At 36.8% G+C, this 17292-nt stretch overlaps 1 protein-coding gene across 8 annotated transcripts in view; it reads left to right on the top strand.

The window, feature by feature from the left end:
• CDC42BPA (CDC42 binding protein kinase alpha) overlaps positions 1–17292 on the top strand; it is a 426736-nt gene that overhangs the window by 68115 nt on the left and 341329 nt on the right. For all 8 annotated transcript variants that reach the window (XM_036754912.1, XM_036754907.1, XM_036754911.1 and 5 more), the window contains exon 2: positions 7521–7612. In XM_036754912.1, coding sequence (XP_036610807.1) covers positions 7521–7612 — 92 coding nt within the window. The remainder of the gene's footprint in view (positions 1–7520; positions 7613–17292) is intronic.

The raw sequence follows: 17292 nt of genomic DNA, 5'->3' as shown, positions 1-17292 counted from the left end.
GTCTAGCTCTAACTTAAAATAATCCAAAATTCTTTTGAGAGAACAGCAAAACTCACGTAGGCGTTGTCATGTTAACAGTTTGCATTGCTGTACAGTAGAAAGACCATGGGATTTGAAACTAGATGACTTGGATTCAAATTCCAACTCAGCTGCTTGCCATCTATGTGATTTTGGGCAAGTCATTTAAGCTTCAGGTACCTCAGTTGTACAATAAGTAGGTTAGGCTCCTTATCTCTAGTTTTACTTCTCACTTATGATCCTGTTTATTTTATGTCTGCATTTGCAAAACTAGCTCTGCATAGGTCTGTTTTCTCTTAGGTACCATGCCTGAAATTTGGGTAGCTCTGCCGCAAGATCAACAGCACTGCCTTGGGTATGCAGCTGTGTTAATTGTTTGGCTGGGCTTTCTCTAGGGATAATGTAGAGAGTGAGAACTTTTCATTGAAATGAAAGCATAAATGGCAGTCTCAAATTTTACATTAAGATATTACACATAGTTTATAACAATAATTAAAGAAATGAAAACTTGGCTATAGCTGGTTACTTCTCACACTAAACTTTTACTCTTGACTACCCAAACTTAGCTAGCATCAGTCGTTCTCAAGGCCTTTATTTCATTCTGAGCAGTTTCTCTTAGCATTAGATGTTGAGAGTTTAGGCCTAACTTTCGCTTATCTTAGATTCCAGTGTTTAAGAGTTTCAGAGTGCTTTTAGGTACATCAGAAGTCCTCACTGCCTGTTCAGGTAGCTTAGACAGTACATACAGTTTTTATCCTTAGTTCTGTTAACTTCATTTTGTCTCTCTTCAGGCAGTCAACAACATTTATTAAACAGAATTACCTACTGCCTCTAGGACAACAAAGGAAAAATAAAACTCTCTGATTATAGGGGGTTTACATTCTATCAGGGAGACAACACGTAACAAAAATAAGCATATTTGACACAGATACAAAATAAACATTTTGGGCAAGGAGGACATAAGCTATGTGGTCTTCAGTAATACCTTCATGTAGAAGGTGGTGTTTGAGCAAAGTTTTGAAGGAAACAAGGCACTCCAGGTGGCAGAGATAAATACTGCGTGCAAGATACATAGGGAAGAGCCAAGTCAAAGATGAGGAGACAGGAGAGGGAGTGGTTTTTTGTGAGAAAGAGCAGGAAGGCAAGTGTGGCTGGAATGTGTTGTATTTGAAGTTGACTAGTGTATAATGTTTGGAAAAAGGGGTTGAGCCCATTATGTGAAGTTTGGAGAAAGGAAGGCAAGGAGGGAGGGCCTAGTGGTGATGGGTCTTCCTTCCATCCTGCTGGCCTGTTACATCTGGAAAACCCAGGGTAGGGGTTGGGCTCTGTTTAGCTTGAGTGTAATGGGATTCACTAACTCTATTCCTCTTGGAGAGATCAAGGACCACAAGGTCTTATCATATGCTCTTGTCACTGCATCTTAATGTCCTCTGGGCCTTACCATCTACCCTACCTCTGTGCATTCCAGCCTCCTAGGCGCAGATGTCTTACCTCTTGATGGAATCTAAGGATTCCTGCTCTCTTCTTCAGTTTACTTTCTACACAGCTTACAAAGTAATTTTCCTTAAAGTCCTCTTCTTTTTTTGGTTGAGTTTAATTTATTCCTATAGATGGCAAAACATTAAGCACCTACTATTTGCCAGGCACTGTGCTAAGCGTGGAGGATATACAAAGAAGGATAAAAGATAGTCCATGCTCTCAAAGAGCTCATAGTCTAGTGGGAAAGATAACTATGCAAATAACTATGCATGAATAAGTTACATATTGGAAAATAAATTGGAAATAATAGAGAGAAGGCATTAGAATTAAAAGGAATTGGTAAGGTCTTCTCGTAAAAAGAGAAATTTTAGCTGGAACTTGAAGGAAGCCAGTATGTGGACGTGAGGAGGGACATGATTTCTGGAATGTGGAACAGACAGTGAAAATGACCAGGGTCAGGATATGGGGTATGATGTTTGAGCAGCAGCAAAGAAGCCAGTGTCACTGTATTGAAGAGTTTGTGGAAGGGTGTAAGGTGTAAGAAGACTAATAAGGGGGACACAGAGCACATTATGAAGGACTCTGAATGCCAAACAAAGGATTTTACATGTGATCCTGGAAGTCATAGGAAGCCATTGGAGTTTATTGAGCAGGTGTAGTGACATGGTCAGACCTACATTTTAGGAAGATAACTTTGATAGTTGAGTCAGGATGAACTGGGTGGAGGATTGGCTGGAGGCAGGGAGACCAATCAGTATTCTACTACAGTAGTCCAAGCATGAGATGATGGAGGTCTGCAACAAGATGGTGATAGTGTCAGAGGAGAGAAGGGGGCCTATGTTTTTGTTTTTGAAGGAGGAATGCAAGGCAGTTGGGGTTAAGTGACTTGCTCAAGGTCACACAGCTAGTTAAATGTCAAGTGTCTGAGGTCACATTTGAACTCAGGTCCTCCTGACTCCAGAGCCAATGCTCTATTCACTGTGCCACCTAGCTGCCCCAGAGAAGTGGGGCATGTGAAAAATCAGCAGGCCTTAGTGTGGATATGGAAGTGTGGTGTGAGGTAGCGAGGAATCAAAGATGACACCTGGTTTGCAAACATTGATGACCAGGAGGATAGTGGCACTTTTGATAGTTATATTGACAATAGGAAGAGGGGAGGATTTTTTTTCGGGGGTGGCGGGGAAGATATTTTGGCTATGTTGAGTTTCAGACGTATTTGGGACATCCAGTTTAAGATGTCCCATAGACAGTTGGTGAAAGAAGACTGGAGGTCAGCAAAGAGGTTAGGGCTGAATAAGCAGATTTGAGAAGCATCAGTATAGAGATGATAATTGAATTCATAAGAACTGATGAGATCAATACCAATTTCTTTGTGTGTATTCTGCCATCCTTTGGCAGAACTTCAGAGTGTGAGGTTCATGTGATGACTGCTTCCCAGTACCCCTTTCTCCTGGTTTGTATAATCTATTTCTGCACTCTGATTATATGAGATATTATTATTCTCCTTTACTCTTTATCCCACTTCTGTCCCTAGTGCATTACTTTTTCCATTCCCAGACCCTCAGTCTTATTTAACTTCCTCTATGGCCTCTAATAACATTATCATCCCTTGTGGACATTTGTATCACCTTCACCTATTATAATGTAATCATTTCATAATTGTATTTACCTTTCTATGTTTCTTTTAATTCCTTTGTATTTCAAACTTTTCTACTTAAATCTGGCCTTTTCCTGAAGTATGCTTGCAAGCTTTATATTTCATTGAAGCTTCATTCCCCTCCAATCTGTGGGATTATACTTAGTTTTGCTGAGTGAAATATTCTTTATTATAAGCCTGTATCTTTTTGCCTTTTCGATTATTATATTCCAGTTTCTCCAGTCCTTTTGTCTTGTATGATACGAACTGTATTTCTCCTGACACCTTTTTTCTGGCACCTTTTTTCTTTGACCTGGAAGCTCTGGATTTTGCTATAATGTTCTATGGAGGTTTTCATTTTGGGGCTTCTTAAAGGTCATGACCAGTGGATTCTATTTTCATTTTATTTTATTCTCTTAATATTTTTACACAGTTTTCTTTTATGATTTCTTGAGATCAGTCTGGTACCTTTTTAGGGTCATGGCTTTAAGGTAACCCTATAAATTATCTCTCCTTGATCTCTTTTCCCGGTCATTTGTTTTATAGATGAAATTCTTGCAATTTTCTTCCATTTTTTCCAGTCTTTTGACTTTATTTTTAAAATTTCTTTTAGTTTCTTGGAGTCATCAATTTCCCTTTGATCTGTTCTGATTTTTAAGGAAGTCTGTTACTTGCTTAAGCTTTTGTACATCTTATACTAAGCTATTAATTCTTTCTAATCCTTCTTCCATAGTTCTAACTTCTTTTCAAATTCTTGCCTCTAAAATTCTCATTTCACTTATAATTTGAACTCTTAAACCATAACTCTTCATTTCTTCAAGAAATTTTTGTTGAACTTGTGACTAAGCTGCATATTTTGTTGAGGTTTTTCTCTTAGATACTTAGAGAATTATTCTTTTCTTCTGGGTTTGGGTTTTGGTCATCCTTATTTAATAGCTCTTTTTCATTTTTTTAAAAATTTATTCATTCTTCTAAATTGGGGTTTTAGGGCAGGACTCTGGGCAATTTTGGAGGAAATATTAAAGCCAAATTTAATTTAATATTTAATATTACAAATTTAATATTAATATTAAAATATTAAAGGATCCTACCATTAAGTTCTTTGAGTGTTGAATGCTGTTTTCTTTAAGAATCTCAGGAAAAGCTCAGGACTTTGCAAAATATCATTATGTCAATAGTCTGAGCTTGGTAGGGTTGTTTCTCAGTTTGGATCTCAGCACCACAACTACGGGCTTGCCTTTGGGTAGGGAGCTTCCATAGACAGTTGCTAGTCCCTGTCAGCTAGCAGGAAGGCTTTGCTGAAGAGCTATATCCCCCTGTCCTCAACTGATACTCTAAATCACTCACCTCTGTTCTGAGATTCTGATTCCATTCTGGTGTCAGAGCAACAGAGCTCTACATCCACAGCCATTTCAGGCCCTTGATTCTCCTTTGGGATTAGAGCCATAGAGTTGCAGGCCCACCTGTGTCTCAGATTTTCTACCCTAGTCAGTCACCTGCTTATGGTTAGACTTACTATCTTGGTCTGGCATAATGACCCACTGTGGTTTCTCATTTGATTTCCTACTTGGTCTGGTATTCTTCCTAGATCTTTTTAGTTGTCTGAGAAAGCTGTACTGTACTGTTAACTCCTATTTTTCCATGTTAGCAGGTTTCCTTAGATGATCACTTGTCAACAGTATTATGGAAGGGATAATTTTTTCAGATACAGGTTAGACTGCGTTGCTTCTGAATTCTGAAATTCGGATTTCTTTATATCTAAAATGAAGGAGCTGGATTAGATTGTCTCTTAGTTCCTCTTCAGCTCTACTTTAGGTCTATGATTCTATAAACTTGAAAGTACTATGATTATAATGATTACATGATAATAAATGCTCATTTTCATTCATAGCAGCCTTCCAGTCCATAAAAAATAACAAATTCTAAGTTCAGATTTTAGTTTATCATAAGCAATTTGTTTAAAATCCCTTTTTTTGGAGAACTTAAAATATCTGGACTTAGAGAGGAAAGTTTCCTCATGAATTCACACAGGAATTCATAGTGGTAAGATGGTGATTGGAATAATTAGTATGAGAGAACTTCAACAGACTGAAGTTCATTGTCAGCAACAGGCAGAAGAGCCGACTATCACTGAAGAGAACTGGAAGGAGAGCTGGAGCCATATTTTCTTTAACTGACAACCCAGGATGTGGGAGAGACAGTTAACCTAGGATTCTAAGGAGACATTAGTGATTCTTTATCCCCTCATATTCCATAGGCAACTCTGAGCCTTGATTCTGTGGAGCTTCTCTTGGTTCAACTATTTTAAGTTTCTGGAGGGTGGCTAATATGTTTTCTCATCCATTGTTGGTGTCTCCTACTTAATTGGAGAAGTGTTTGTACAGCTTAAGGGGGTCAGGGCATAGACATGTTTATACAGTCAGTTTAACAGCTAATTAGTACTGTGTGATTACATTCTGGGTTTTTTGTGGCTCCATAAAATTGGTGTAGGTGTGGAGGTGCCGAATCATATTCCTCCTCTCATCTATCGTAGGCTGCCTAGGCAAAATCTCCGTTCCCCTGCTGTTAGCCACTTCATCTCTTCTGATCTGCACTTTTAGTCTGCCTCACATAGCCTTTATCTCATTATCACCCATAACTGTTCAGCCTCTTTCTCTTTCTCTGCGGCGCCCCCCCCCCCCCCAACTCCATAGTTCTGTTCTCAGACTATTTGTATAATCTCTTATCATCCCCTCTTGTTATTTCTTCTGGAATCTCCCATGCATCCCATCTTCCTCCCCTAAACCGGTTCTTTGTCATTGTGATATCCATTGTTGTGATATCCTGTCGTACCACCCCCTCCCTGCTTTGCTAGTATATCACCATCATCCCTCCTGTGGCCTCTCTTCCTAATCTTGACCCTGTAGTTAATCTGTTCAGTTTTATGCCAAATTCCCTTTCCTCCTTTTCATCATTCATCCCTTCTAAACCTCAACCCCAGCTTGCTTCTGTCATCCACCTTCTCTACTTCTCAGGTGTTGCTGAATGTGACTGGAAGAAGTCACATGATTTTGTTGACTTAAGATCCACTATACATTTGTTACCCCCTCTGGGCCTTCACTGGGCTCAGAAATCCTATTGCTCTTTCCTGATTGACTCTCTATTGCACAGTGTCTATTCCAGACCTTTTCTTCTTTCTTCTTCTCTAGTTAAAATTCTTCTTTGCTTCCAGCAAACTATCTGCCTTCTTTACTGAGAAAATTCCAGCCATTTGTCCTCAGCTCTCTCTCTTCTCCAGTTCTATATCTGAAATCCCCTCAACATTACCTCCCCCATTTCAGAGAGTTCTGAGATAAAACCATATAATTAAAAAAAAACACTTTTAAAGTACAGTTTACCTGAATCTCTGATTTTAAAATGTGGCATTGTCAGCCACAAATCTAGCTTGAGCTTCGCAGTTTAAGGAATTTTTGGAAATTAAAATGTTTTCTATCGAAAGCTACAACTGTAAAAACCTGACAGACAATTTGTCTGATTATAATAGTTTTCAGAAGAATGGCATTTTTATAATGGAATAAAATCTTGGTAATAAAGTAAATTGATTTTTAAAAATCCAATTGGTCTACTACCTTAATACTGATTCTTGGGTAGGAATTGATCATATGTAAAACCTCTGGGTTTTAAAATTGTTTTCCTGGTTTCTTTCATATTAATAGGAATAAACTGAAATGTGGAATGAAATTTTTCAATGTTAGATTTCTTTCTGTACCTGAAATTTATTGACTTACCTCCCAGAAAGTAATTTAATGTCACAGAAATTTTAGAGTATTAAAAGTGCCATCATGATTTTTTTCCAAAGTGTTAGCATTATATTTTGTATATTTGGTTCATTCCTTTTTCTCTTACGGTTTGTCTTTAATTATTAATGTGTATTTTCTAACAGAATAACTAAAAACATTTTTGTTGTGTTACTAATAGTGATACAATATATTTTATCATTTAAAATTCTACTGAAATAGTTGAAATTGCTTTATCTGTTTGAACTAGTTTTAGAAATCTTGTTCTTCTTTCTAGGACTAACATAAGAAGTATATTCAAGTTGAAATGTGTGCTATTATTAACATGGAAAAAAACTGACATTTTATTACATAGCTGCATTGAGCTGCAGGAGATATTTGAAAGCATTTTAAGATGCATGCCTTTATATTTTCCCCAAATGACATAACTGTATAAGAAGTAAATAAACTTTGGTTTTGGTTATTAAAATCATTTCCTCTTTAAATTTTAATGTTAACTTTTTAAGGTCTAGTAATGATTGAACTTTTAGCATATAGTGTAAAAATTTACACTTTATATATAATTTTTCATCTTCTTTTGAAAAGTAATTTATGATGTTCTTTTCTTACAGCCAAACCATTCACCTCTAAAGTGAAACAGATGCGATTGCATAAAGAAGACTTTGAAATATTAAAGGTGATTGGTAGAGGAGCTTTTGGTGAGGTAAGATATGAAGATTCTATGGAATGTCTGTTAACTTTTTTTTATATCACCTTTTACTGTGTGTGGATGAATTAATATATTGCTTTCCATTTTATCATACATATCAAAGTACAGGAATGAAGATTGGAAAGAAGTGATCACTTGGAAATTTTATCTTAATTTCAAATTTGAATTTACTTGTTTTCACAAAGGAAATTTCTCAGGGAATTCCTTTGCAAAGCATGGGAAACTCATATACTTTCAGAATCTGCTTTGTTGGCATAGAAATATGCTCCCTTGGCTGCCTTACTATTTACAGCAAACTTTACATGTTCAAAATTGAATTTGTCTTTTCTCCACAACTTCGACTTTCAAACTTCCTGGTCCCTATTACAGCCCTCAACTTTCTTCTACTTAATCCTGCCTAAAGCCTAAGCTGTTTTCATTTATCTCACTATTGAGTCGATTGCTAAGCCACTTGTTATTTCTTGTGGAATCTCCCATGTATCCCATCTTATCTTCTACATTCAAAACTGTAGCTAGGAAATTTTTGGATTTTAGACAAGCAAGCACACACTTTGAGGGTGGAGAGAAGGCAGCACAAAACTCCATGGGAAGGAAATAGAAATTCTAAGATATAGCATCGAGACTGCTAATGGAGAAGAAACCATGAGGGTGGGAAGCTCATATTATCAAGCCACCTAGTAGCTTGCTATTTTAACTTGTTTCTAATTCTTTTGTTCTGTGCTGTTGAAAAACTGCAGGTACTGTCAGAGCCTTCTAAATGTGGCACTTTGGGACAAATCCCCAGTTGTCACCTTGCTAATTATGGCTTTTACCCTAGTCCAGCATCTCATGCTTCATTCCTGTTTTACTGCTACACCTTGCTAGCTGGCTTACCAGGCTCTAAGCTGTACCCTTTCCAGTCTGTTTGGAACAATTGTTAGATCATTCTTTTTCAAAGCAGCTTTTATAATATCACTGTGCTGCTCATTAACCTTCATCTTTTGCTTCTATGGCAATGCCTGACTTTTAAAGGTCTCAGTATTCTCTAATATGTGCCAAACTCTGGTTAGACCAGTCTCTCATTGTCATATAAACACTCCATCTTTGTCCCTATGGTTAAGGATTTGGTTAAGTTTGAATGTTCTTTCTGTTATCTTCTGCACATGCAAATCTTACTCATTCACCAGTTTTCAACTTAATCTCTCTATCTCTTACTTTGAGACTTCCCTGACTACTCTAGCTCTTATTGTTCCCTCTCCCCTCTGAGGTTTTTTTAAACTTGTTAGTATCACATAATTTATCTCTTAAGTATGATTTTAATGCTAGAAAAGACTTTAGACAGGATCCTGTTATTTTAGAAATTCTTGACTTGAGGTCAAGAACTTAAAACAATTTTTTGGATAACCATTTCAGTATAACTCAATTTTAATTATGTATTTAAAAACTATATTCAAAGGAAGGGTCCATAGACCTCACTGTATTGCCAAATGGTGACTTTTTGTGCCTAAGTCATTGAAAAGGTTAAAAATCCCTGATCTAATGTAATGGGGAAACTGGGGCCCAGTGAGCATAAGTGATCTTGCCCAAGGTCACAGAGCTAGTGAACAGCAGAGCTGTGATTTGGACCTTTTTTTCCTCCTTAGTCACAGATGTAAAAAAAAAATTATATCGGTATCTTCAGTTTTTTACATTTATCATAGTTATCCCAAGTATCTCCCCTATCTTTCCCAGAGAGCTGTCCCATATAACAATGAGTACTTTTTTAAAGAGGAAAAAAAATCAGCACAACTATTGATATGTTTAAAAATTTAGAAAACATGTGCAATGTGTAGCACCTGTGTACCTTCCATCTCGGGGTGGGGGGGGTGTTGTGGGTGACCTCTCATCTCTTCATTCTGGTTATGCTTAATCTTTTTTTGTTTTGTTTTGTTTTTTTTGGAGGGGGTAAAGAAGGGCAGTTGGGTTTGTGACTTGCCCAAGGTCACACAACTAGTAAGTGTGTCAAGTGTCTGAGGCTGTATTTAAACTCAGGTCCTCCCGACTCCAGGGCCGGTGCTCTACTCACTGCACCACCTAGCTGCCCCTTGATCTTTTGTTAAGGATTTATTTTGTAGCCTGCCATTTTACTAAAGCTATTAATTGTTTCAATTAATGTCTGCTGATTCCTTAGGACTTTCCAAGTAAGCAATCATATCAGCAAACAGGGATCATTTTAGTACTTCATTCATATTTATTCCTTTAATTTCTTTCTTTTGTTTTATTGTTGCTAGCATTTGTAGAATTATATCAAATAATAGTGGGGAGAGTGGACATTATAAAGCTGATACACCCATTACACAGGATATTTACTTGTGGTTTTAGACAGATTATATATAATACTTTTTTAAAAAAAGTTTCCTCTGTGCCAGTATTGAGTGAACATTAATTCACAGGTTTCAGGGTTTGTTTTTTATTTAGGCATCCTAGACCATGGAGAAAGCTGAAGTTGCTTTATCTTAGCATATAATTTTGGATTTGGAGAAGTGTGAGATAAAAAGTGGGGATCAAATGTCTGGTTCTTCATCTATTTGCTCATATGGCCCAGAACTGTGCTTGATCTTTATAATATTGTCACATTCACTTTTGATTTTTTAGTGTTTTTTTTTCCTGTTTACATTATTATAGTTATTGTATATATTGTTTTCTTGGATTTGCTTACTTTGTACCAGTTCATGTAGATCTTTACATGCTTCTATATTTTCATCACATATATCATTTCTTATAGCATAGTAACATTCTATTACATCCATGTGCCACAAGTTTTAAAATCTAATCTATGAGCAACCACTTTGTTTCTAATTTTTTGCTTTCAGAAAAAATGCTGCTATAAATACTTTGATGCATATGGGGGCTTTCTTATCGATGGCTTCATTGGGGTATATTCCCAGTAATGGAATCTTTCGTTTAAAGCATATGGACATTTTAGTCATTTTATTTGCATAATTCCAAATTGCACGCCATGAGGCTTTTAGCTCCAGTTTTTTCCAGATGTTTATTTCCATATATTCCCTTTTGTTCATCTTTCTGTCAAATTTATCCAAAACTCTGAGACAAATATTGAAGTCTCCTATCGCTATCGTGTTACTCTATTTTCTCTTCTAGCTCAATTAATGTTTCCTTTATGAATTTGAATGTTAAGGCATTCGGAGTATATGAGTGTATCCCTAATATATTGCTTTGTTGTCTGTAGTTACTTTCAGCATAATGTAATTGTCTTGTCTATTCCTTTTTATTTTTGAATGTTTATTTTTCTTTTCAGACAACATGATCACAACTCCTGCTTTTTTAGATTTACTTGATACATAGTGTATTTTTTTTATCCCCTCAGTTTTATTTTATTTATGTCTTTGTTTTTATAATGTGTTTCTTTTAAGCAACATATTGTGGGGTTTTGCTTTCTTATCCAATCTGTCACTTTTTCTTTCTTTTAATAGTATTTTATATTTTTCCTAATTACATATCAAGACAATTTTTAGTATTCATTTTTACAAGATTTTGAGTTCCAAATTTTTCTCCTTCCCTCCCTTCTCTCCCTCTTCAGAAAATGGTAGGCAATTTGATATAGGTTATACATATGCTATCTTGTAAAACATTTGCCCATTAGTTACAAGTGTGAAAGAAGAAACAGATCGAAAGGAAAAAAAAACCATGAAAAATAATAAAGTAAGAAAAATATGCTTTGATCTACATTAAGTCCATCAGTTCTTTATCTAAATGTAGGTAGCATTTTCCTTTATTAGTCTTTTGTATCTTGGATCATTGTGTTGCTGAGAAGGGATTAGTCATTCATAGTTGATTGTCACTCAGTGTTGCTGATACTGTGTACAGTGTTTTCCTGGTTCTGCTCATTTTGCTTTGCCTCAGTTCTACAAGTCTTTCCATTTTTTCTGAAATCTGCTTATTCATCATTTCTTATTGTGCAATAGTATTCTATTACATTCATATACCACAGGTTGTTGAGCTGTTCCCCAAATGATGGGTATCCCCTCAATTTCCAATATTTTGCACATGTAGGTCCTTTTTCCTTTTTTATGATCTCTTTGGAAAACAGTCCTAGTAGTGGTATTGCTGGATCAAAGGGTGTGCACAGTTTGGTTGCCCTTTGGGCTTAGTTCCAAATTGCTCTCCAGAATTGTTTGATCAGTTCACAACTCCACTACGAATTTGTTTGGTATTTTCCCACATCCTCTCCATTGTTTATCATCTTCCTTTTTTGTCATACTAGCTAATCTGATATGTGTGAGGTGGTACCTCAGAGTTATTTTAATTTTTTTTTCTCTAATCAAAAGTGCTTAAGAGCACTTTTTCGTATTCCTATAGATAGCTTTGATTTCTTCATCTGCAAACTGCCTGTTCATTTCCTTTCACCATTTATTAATTGGGGAATGGCGTGTATTCTTATAAATTTGACTCAGTTCTCTATATATTTAAGAAATGAGGCCTTTACGAGAGATGCTTGCTATAAAAATTGTTTCCCAACTTTCTGTTTTCCCTCTAAACTTGGTTGCATTAGTTTTATTTGTACAAAAGCCTTTTAATTTAATATAATTAAAATTACCTATTTTACATTTTGTAGTGCTCTCTATTTCTGGTTTGGTCATGAATTCTTTCCATGTAGGGATATACTGCTTACTCCACCATCTTGGCTCCCAGAAGTCCTACTCTTTTTCATTTTATATTTTTCTCCTTTTGTTTTTAGTATTGGTTTTTGTTTTTTCAAATATTAGTGATTTTACAATCTGCCCCCCCTCCAAACACTATGTCTTTTCAATTTAGTTTTATCTTTTTAAAGATTGTTCTACTCGCACTAGGAGCAGCTAGGTGGTGAAGTGGATAGTGACAGGCCTGGAGTCAGGAAGACTCATCTTCCTGAGTTCAAATGTGGCCTCTGATGCTTACTAGTTGTGACACTAGGTAAATCACTTAAGCTGGGGAAGGAAATGGGCAAACCACTCCAGTATCTTTGCCAAGAAAACCTCAAATGGGGTCACAAAGAGTCAGACAAGACTGAACAAACAGCAAAAACAACTATTCCCACTGGGTCTCTTCCCTTCACTCTCATCATTCCCTCCTTTTTTTTTTTTTTTTTTTTTTTACTGTTTTCCCTTGGGGTTTTGCTTATTAGTTCCTTTTTTCCCCTCCAAATTTTATCTGGTTATTTAATTCTACCCCCTCCTCCCGTTTTCCTCTTAATCAAGTAGATTCTCTGTTCCTCTCTTCTCCTTTAGAACCAGTCCTATTCATCAGTTTTTAAAAATTTCATTTCTTTGTGCCCATTTTCAGAGGATTTCTCTTAATTTCCCTGTTACTCATCTTTTTTACTCTAGACCCTCATTCCTTCATTCATGTCCCCTGTAATTGTCTAGAGAATGACTCTCTATTCTCTGTATTCTATATGGAACCTGAGCTTCTGAAGTATCCATTCTTAACTCTCTTGGTGGTTTCTACTACTGCCTTGTAGTTGTCCCTTCCAGAACAGGGTCAATTTTTGTAGGGGTCAAAGAGATCCCTGTCACATAGTAATAAGCCCCCTCGCCCTTATCCCTGATTATGCAGCCCATTGCTGATCTGTACTTTCCATTTGGTAACTCTCTTTTTCCCATTTACCTCAGAATTTCCTCCCTGTGTTTATGCTTTCTCACTGCCTCTGGTGCTAGTTGCCCCAAGGAGTTCTAACTCTCACCTTCCAAAGTAGGATGAGCAGTTTTTCAAATACCAAATCCCCCAGACCAAACCTAGCATAAGGTCCCCATTTCCCTTCATAGAATATCTCCCTTCACCCATAGGAGCATTTATTCATGGAACTGTTCCCTCCACCAAAGCAAGGCCTCCCTCCTTTCCCTCTCCCTTGCAGTCCTTCCCCTTTCACTCCATCCTTACTTATTCCCCTACACAGGCCCTTCTTTTGCTGAAGAACCACAGGGTTTACCTTCCCCTTTTTGCTAGCCCTCGATTTGACCCAGGCACATTACACTCTTTCCGTTATCCCCCTGCTTTTCTCCTCCCTTTCATGCATCTTCCCATTATATAATATAAAATAATCCCACAAAAAAACATTGATACACATGTAGGTAGATTGTCCCTAGGTTCTCTCCATAATGCTAAAGGCTCACTTCTTCTCTGTTACTTCCCACCTGACTTCTGTCATCACTCCTGCCTCCTTGTGTACCTTTAGAAATGAAGTCTCTTACTGATCTCAGTGTCATTCTGTTGTTGTCCTTGGCTGCTGCATTTATTCTCTGTTGTTTGGGACGTTTGAGAAACAAATAGTCTCTTCAGGTCTGGTTTTCTTTCTAAGAATGTTTCAAACACCCCTTTATTGTTAAATGCCTACCTTTTCATTTATGGTTAAACTCAGATTGCAGGGTAGGTCACCCCGGACTGCATCTTGAACTCCATTATTCTTTGGAATACATTTTTAGATTTCCTCCTGTTTTTTCTGATGGGTTTTATGTTATTTGAATTTCTTTTCTTTATATTTGAAGATCTTTCTCCTGATTGCTTATAGAACTTGTTTCTGAATTGAATTGTTAAATCTAACCACTATGTTGTCTTGGAGTTTGTAGTCTTGGTTTTTTTTTTTTTTTTCTGGAGGTGATCTGTGAATTTTTTCAATTGTTATTTCATTTTCTGTGTTCAGAAGTTCTGGGCAGTTCTGTTATTTTCTGCATTATGGTGTTCAGGTCTTTTTTTTTTTTTGCCTTGTATTCTTTTGGGAAATCTGTGAGTCTAAGGTTGTCCCTATGCCTCCTGTCTTAAAGATCAGTTTGTTTTGATGCATAAAGAGCACAGTTTCTTTCTTTTTGTTTTTTTTTAGCACAGTTTCTTTTAATGTTACTTGTTTTAACTTCTAGATTATCCTTCCTTTCTTTGTATTTGCATTCTCAATCTATTGTTCTCTCTTTTATTTTATTTTATTGGTGATATTTACATCGCAGAATCTAGTTTTTTAAAACTGCCCATTATTTTTGCAATATAAAGCCACAGATTCTTGTCTCATATTCTCATTTTTTTAAAGTACTCAGGAACATGTTGTGGTTCAGTGTTCTCTTTAAACTACACAGGGTCTTATCTTTCTTATCAAGAGTTGGATTATTTTCCTTTGTTTCTCGGTATTTATTCATATATGCCTGAACTAATTTACTAGATTTGCAGGACATATTTCTTTCTGCTTTTAATGTTTTGCTTGTTGATTTATTTATTTATATTCAAGGTCTGAGTTTTCTTCTTCCTGAGATCTTTGGTACTTTCAGTCTTTTTTACCCTCATTTTCCCCTAGGAGTTAGTGAGATCAGGAAAGACTTCATATAAAGAAGGTGGTATTTGTGCTGAAGAATTCCAAAAAATGGAGGTGAGAAGTTTTCCCCTGGGAGAAGAACAGTGAAACAGTGTAGAGACAGGAAATGACATCTTTCATGAACAATAGCAAGAAAGTCAACATGGCTGAACCATAAAGTGTGTGAAAGAGATTAATATATATAATAAGACTGGAAAGGGAGGTTGGGACTAGGTTGCAAAGGGCTTAAAATCCAAAATTAAGAGCTTATATTTGATTCTAGAAGCAATAGGAATCATGGATTATCATCATTGTCCTATTTTATAACCATGAGTATCTCTCTAGTCTTTGTCCTAAGACTTCTCTTTCTGCGTTCTTCATCGTGGTAATATTATCAACTTTCATGGTATTTTGTCATTTCTGTGTGCATGATGCCCAGACTAATATATTAATTCCTAGTCTCCTGAACTTCAGCCACATGTCACCTTATTGTCTGTCTGCCCTATTTCTGACTTTCATTCACCCAACTTTACAATCTTGGAATTGTCCTCAAATTTTCTTTCTCTCTTACCCCCAACATACTTGGATCTGTCCATTCACTCAGCCACTATCTTAGTTCAGGACAACCTCTTTACTTTTGTCTGGTGTCTTGCAATGACTTCCTAGTTGAAATTGTAGCTTCTAATTTCTCCCTTTTCCATTCTCCATACAGCTGTCAAAATAATCTTCCTAAAGATCAGGTCTGACCATTTTTTTTGTGGGGTGTAGGGGGGACAAGCGCTACTCTGGAAATTTTGTAGGCCTTTTATTGCCCTTAGCATATAATACATGCTTCTGAGTATCTTTTCATCAGTCTACCTTGCCAAGGCAGACTGACCTACTTGCTGTTCCTTGCGGTCAGCATTTTATATCCTGCTTCCATTCTATTGAACAGACTGTCCCTCTAACTTAGAATTCGTGCCCTTCTTACTTATGCCTTGTGGAATACCTAGTTTACTTGGAGGATCATCTTACTTGCTATTTCCTAGCAGAAGACTTTTCAGTCTCCTTAGGTGTTACTACTTTTTCTCCTCCTCATTATCATGTATATAATTATCTATTTATATGCTATATTCTCTGTAGAATATAAATTTCTTGAGGGCAAGAACTATCACTTGTTCTGTATCATCTGCTGGGGAGAAACCTTTTTTTTTTTTTTTTTTTTTAAGCCTGTGCCTACACTCAGGCTATCTTTCTCATACTTGTCTCACCAGAACTTAGACTTTTTTTCCGAAGACCCTGGCTCTGCTTTGGCCTTATTGTTTCTGGAATCAGTCCTCCATGTCATTTCCTGTCCATTTCTAAGCCATTGCAGACATCTTCCTTTCTTTTTTTGTGTGTGTCTATTTTTTTATAATGTTTTTCTGCATATATTTTATTTAGTATTTAGTTTTCAACATTGATTTCCACAAGATTTTGAGTTACAAATTTTTCCCCATTTCTACCCTCCCCCCCATTCCAAGACGGCATATATTCTGATTGCCTCGTTCCCCAGTCAGCCCTCCCCTCTTTCACCCCATTCCTCCCCCCATCCCCTTTCCCCTTACTTTCTTGTAGGGCAGGATAGATTTCTATGCCCCATTCCCTATATATCTTGTTTCCCAGCTGCATGCAAAAAATTAAAAAAAAAATTTTTAAGCATCTGCTTTTAAAACTTTGTGTTCCACATACTCTCCCCTCTTCCCTTCCCACCTAACCTCCCTAGGATGACAAGCAATTCAACATAGATCGCACATGTATCATTATGCAAAACACTTGCACAATGCTCATGTTGTGAAAGGCTAATTATATTTCCTTCCATCCTATCCTGTCCCTCTTTATTCAGTTTTCTGCCTTGACTCTGTCCCTTTTCAAATGTGTTTGCTTTTGATTACCTCCTCCTCCTATATGCCCTCCCTTCTATCATCCCCCCTGTTTTATCCCCTTCCCCTTACTTTCCGGTGGAGTAAGATACCCAATTGAGTGTGTATGTTATTCTGTCCTCAAGTTGAATCCCATGAGAGTAAGATTCACTCATTCCTCCTCACCTGACCCCTCTTCCCTTCCAACAGAACTGCTTTTTCTTGCCACTTTTATGTGAGATAATTTACCCCATCCTATCTCTCCCTTTCCCCCTCTCTCAATATATTCCTCTCTCACCCCTTAAATTTATTTCATTTTTTTAGATATCATCCCTTCATATTCAACTCATCCTATGCCCTCTGTTTATATTCCCTTCAACTCCCCTAATACTAAGAAAGATCTTATGAATTACACACATCATCTTTCCATGTAGGAATGTAAATTTAAAGCAGTTCAACTTTAGTAAGTCCCTTATGAATTCTCTTTCTTGCTTACCTTT

This window comes from Trichosurus vulpecula, chromosome 4 (assembly GCF_011100635.1).
Source record: "Trichosurus vulpecula isolate mTriVul1 chromosome 4, mTriVul1.pri, whole genome shotgun sequence".
Taxonomy (NCBI): Eukaryota; Metazoa; Chordata; class Mammalia; order Diprotodontia; family Phalangeridae; genus Trichosurus; species Trichosurus vulpecula.
The sequence above is the reverse complement of the archived record's forward strand: the minus strand, read 5'-3'. Positions and strand labels throughout refer to the sequence as shown.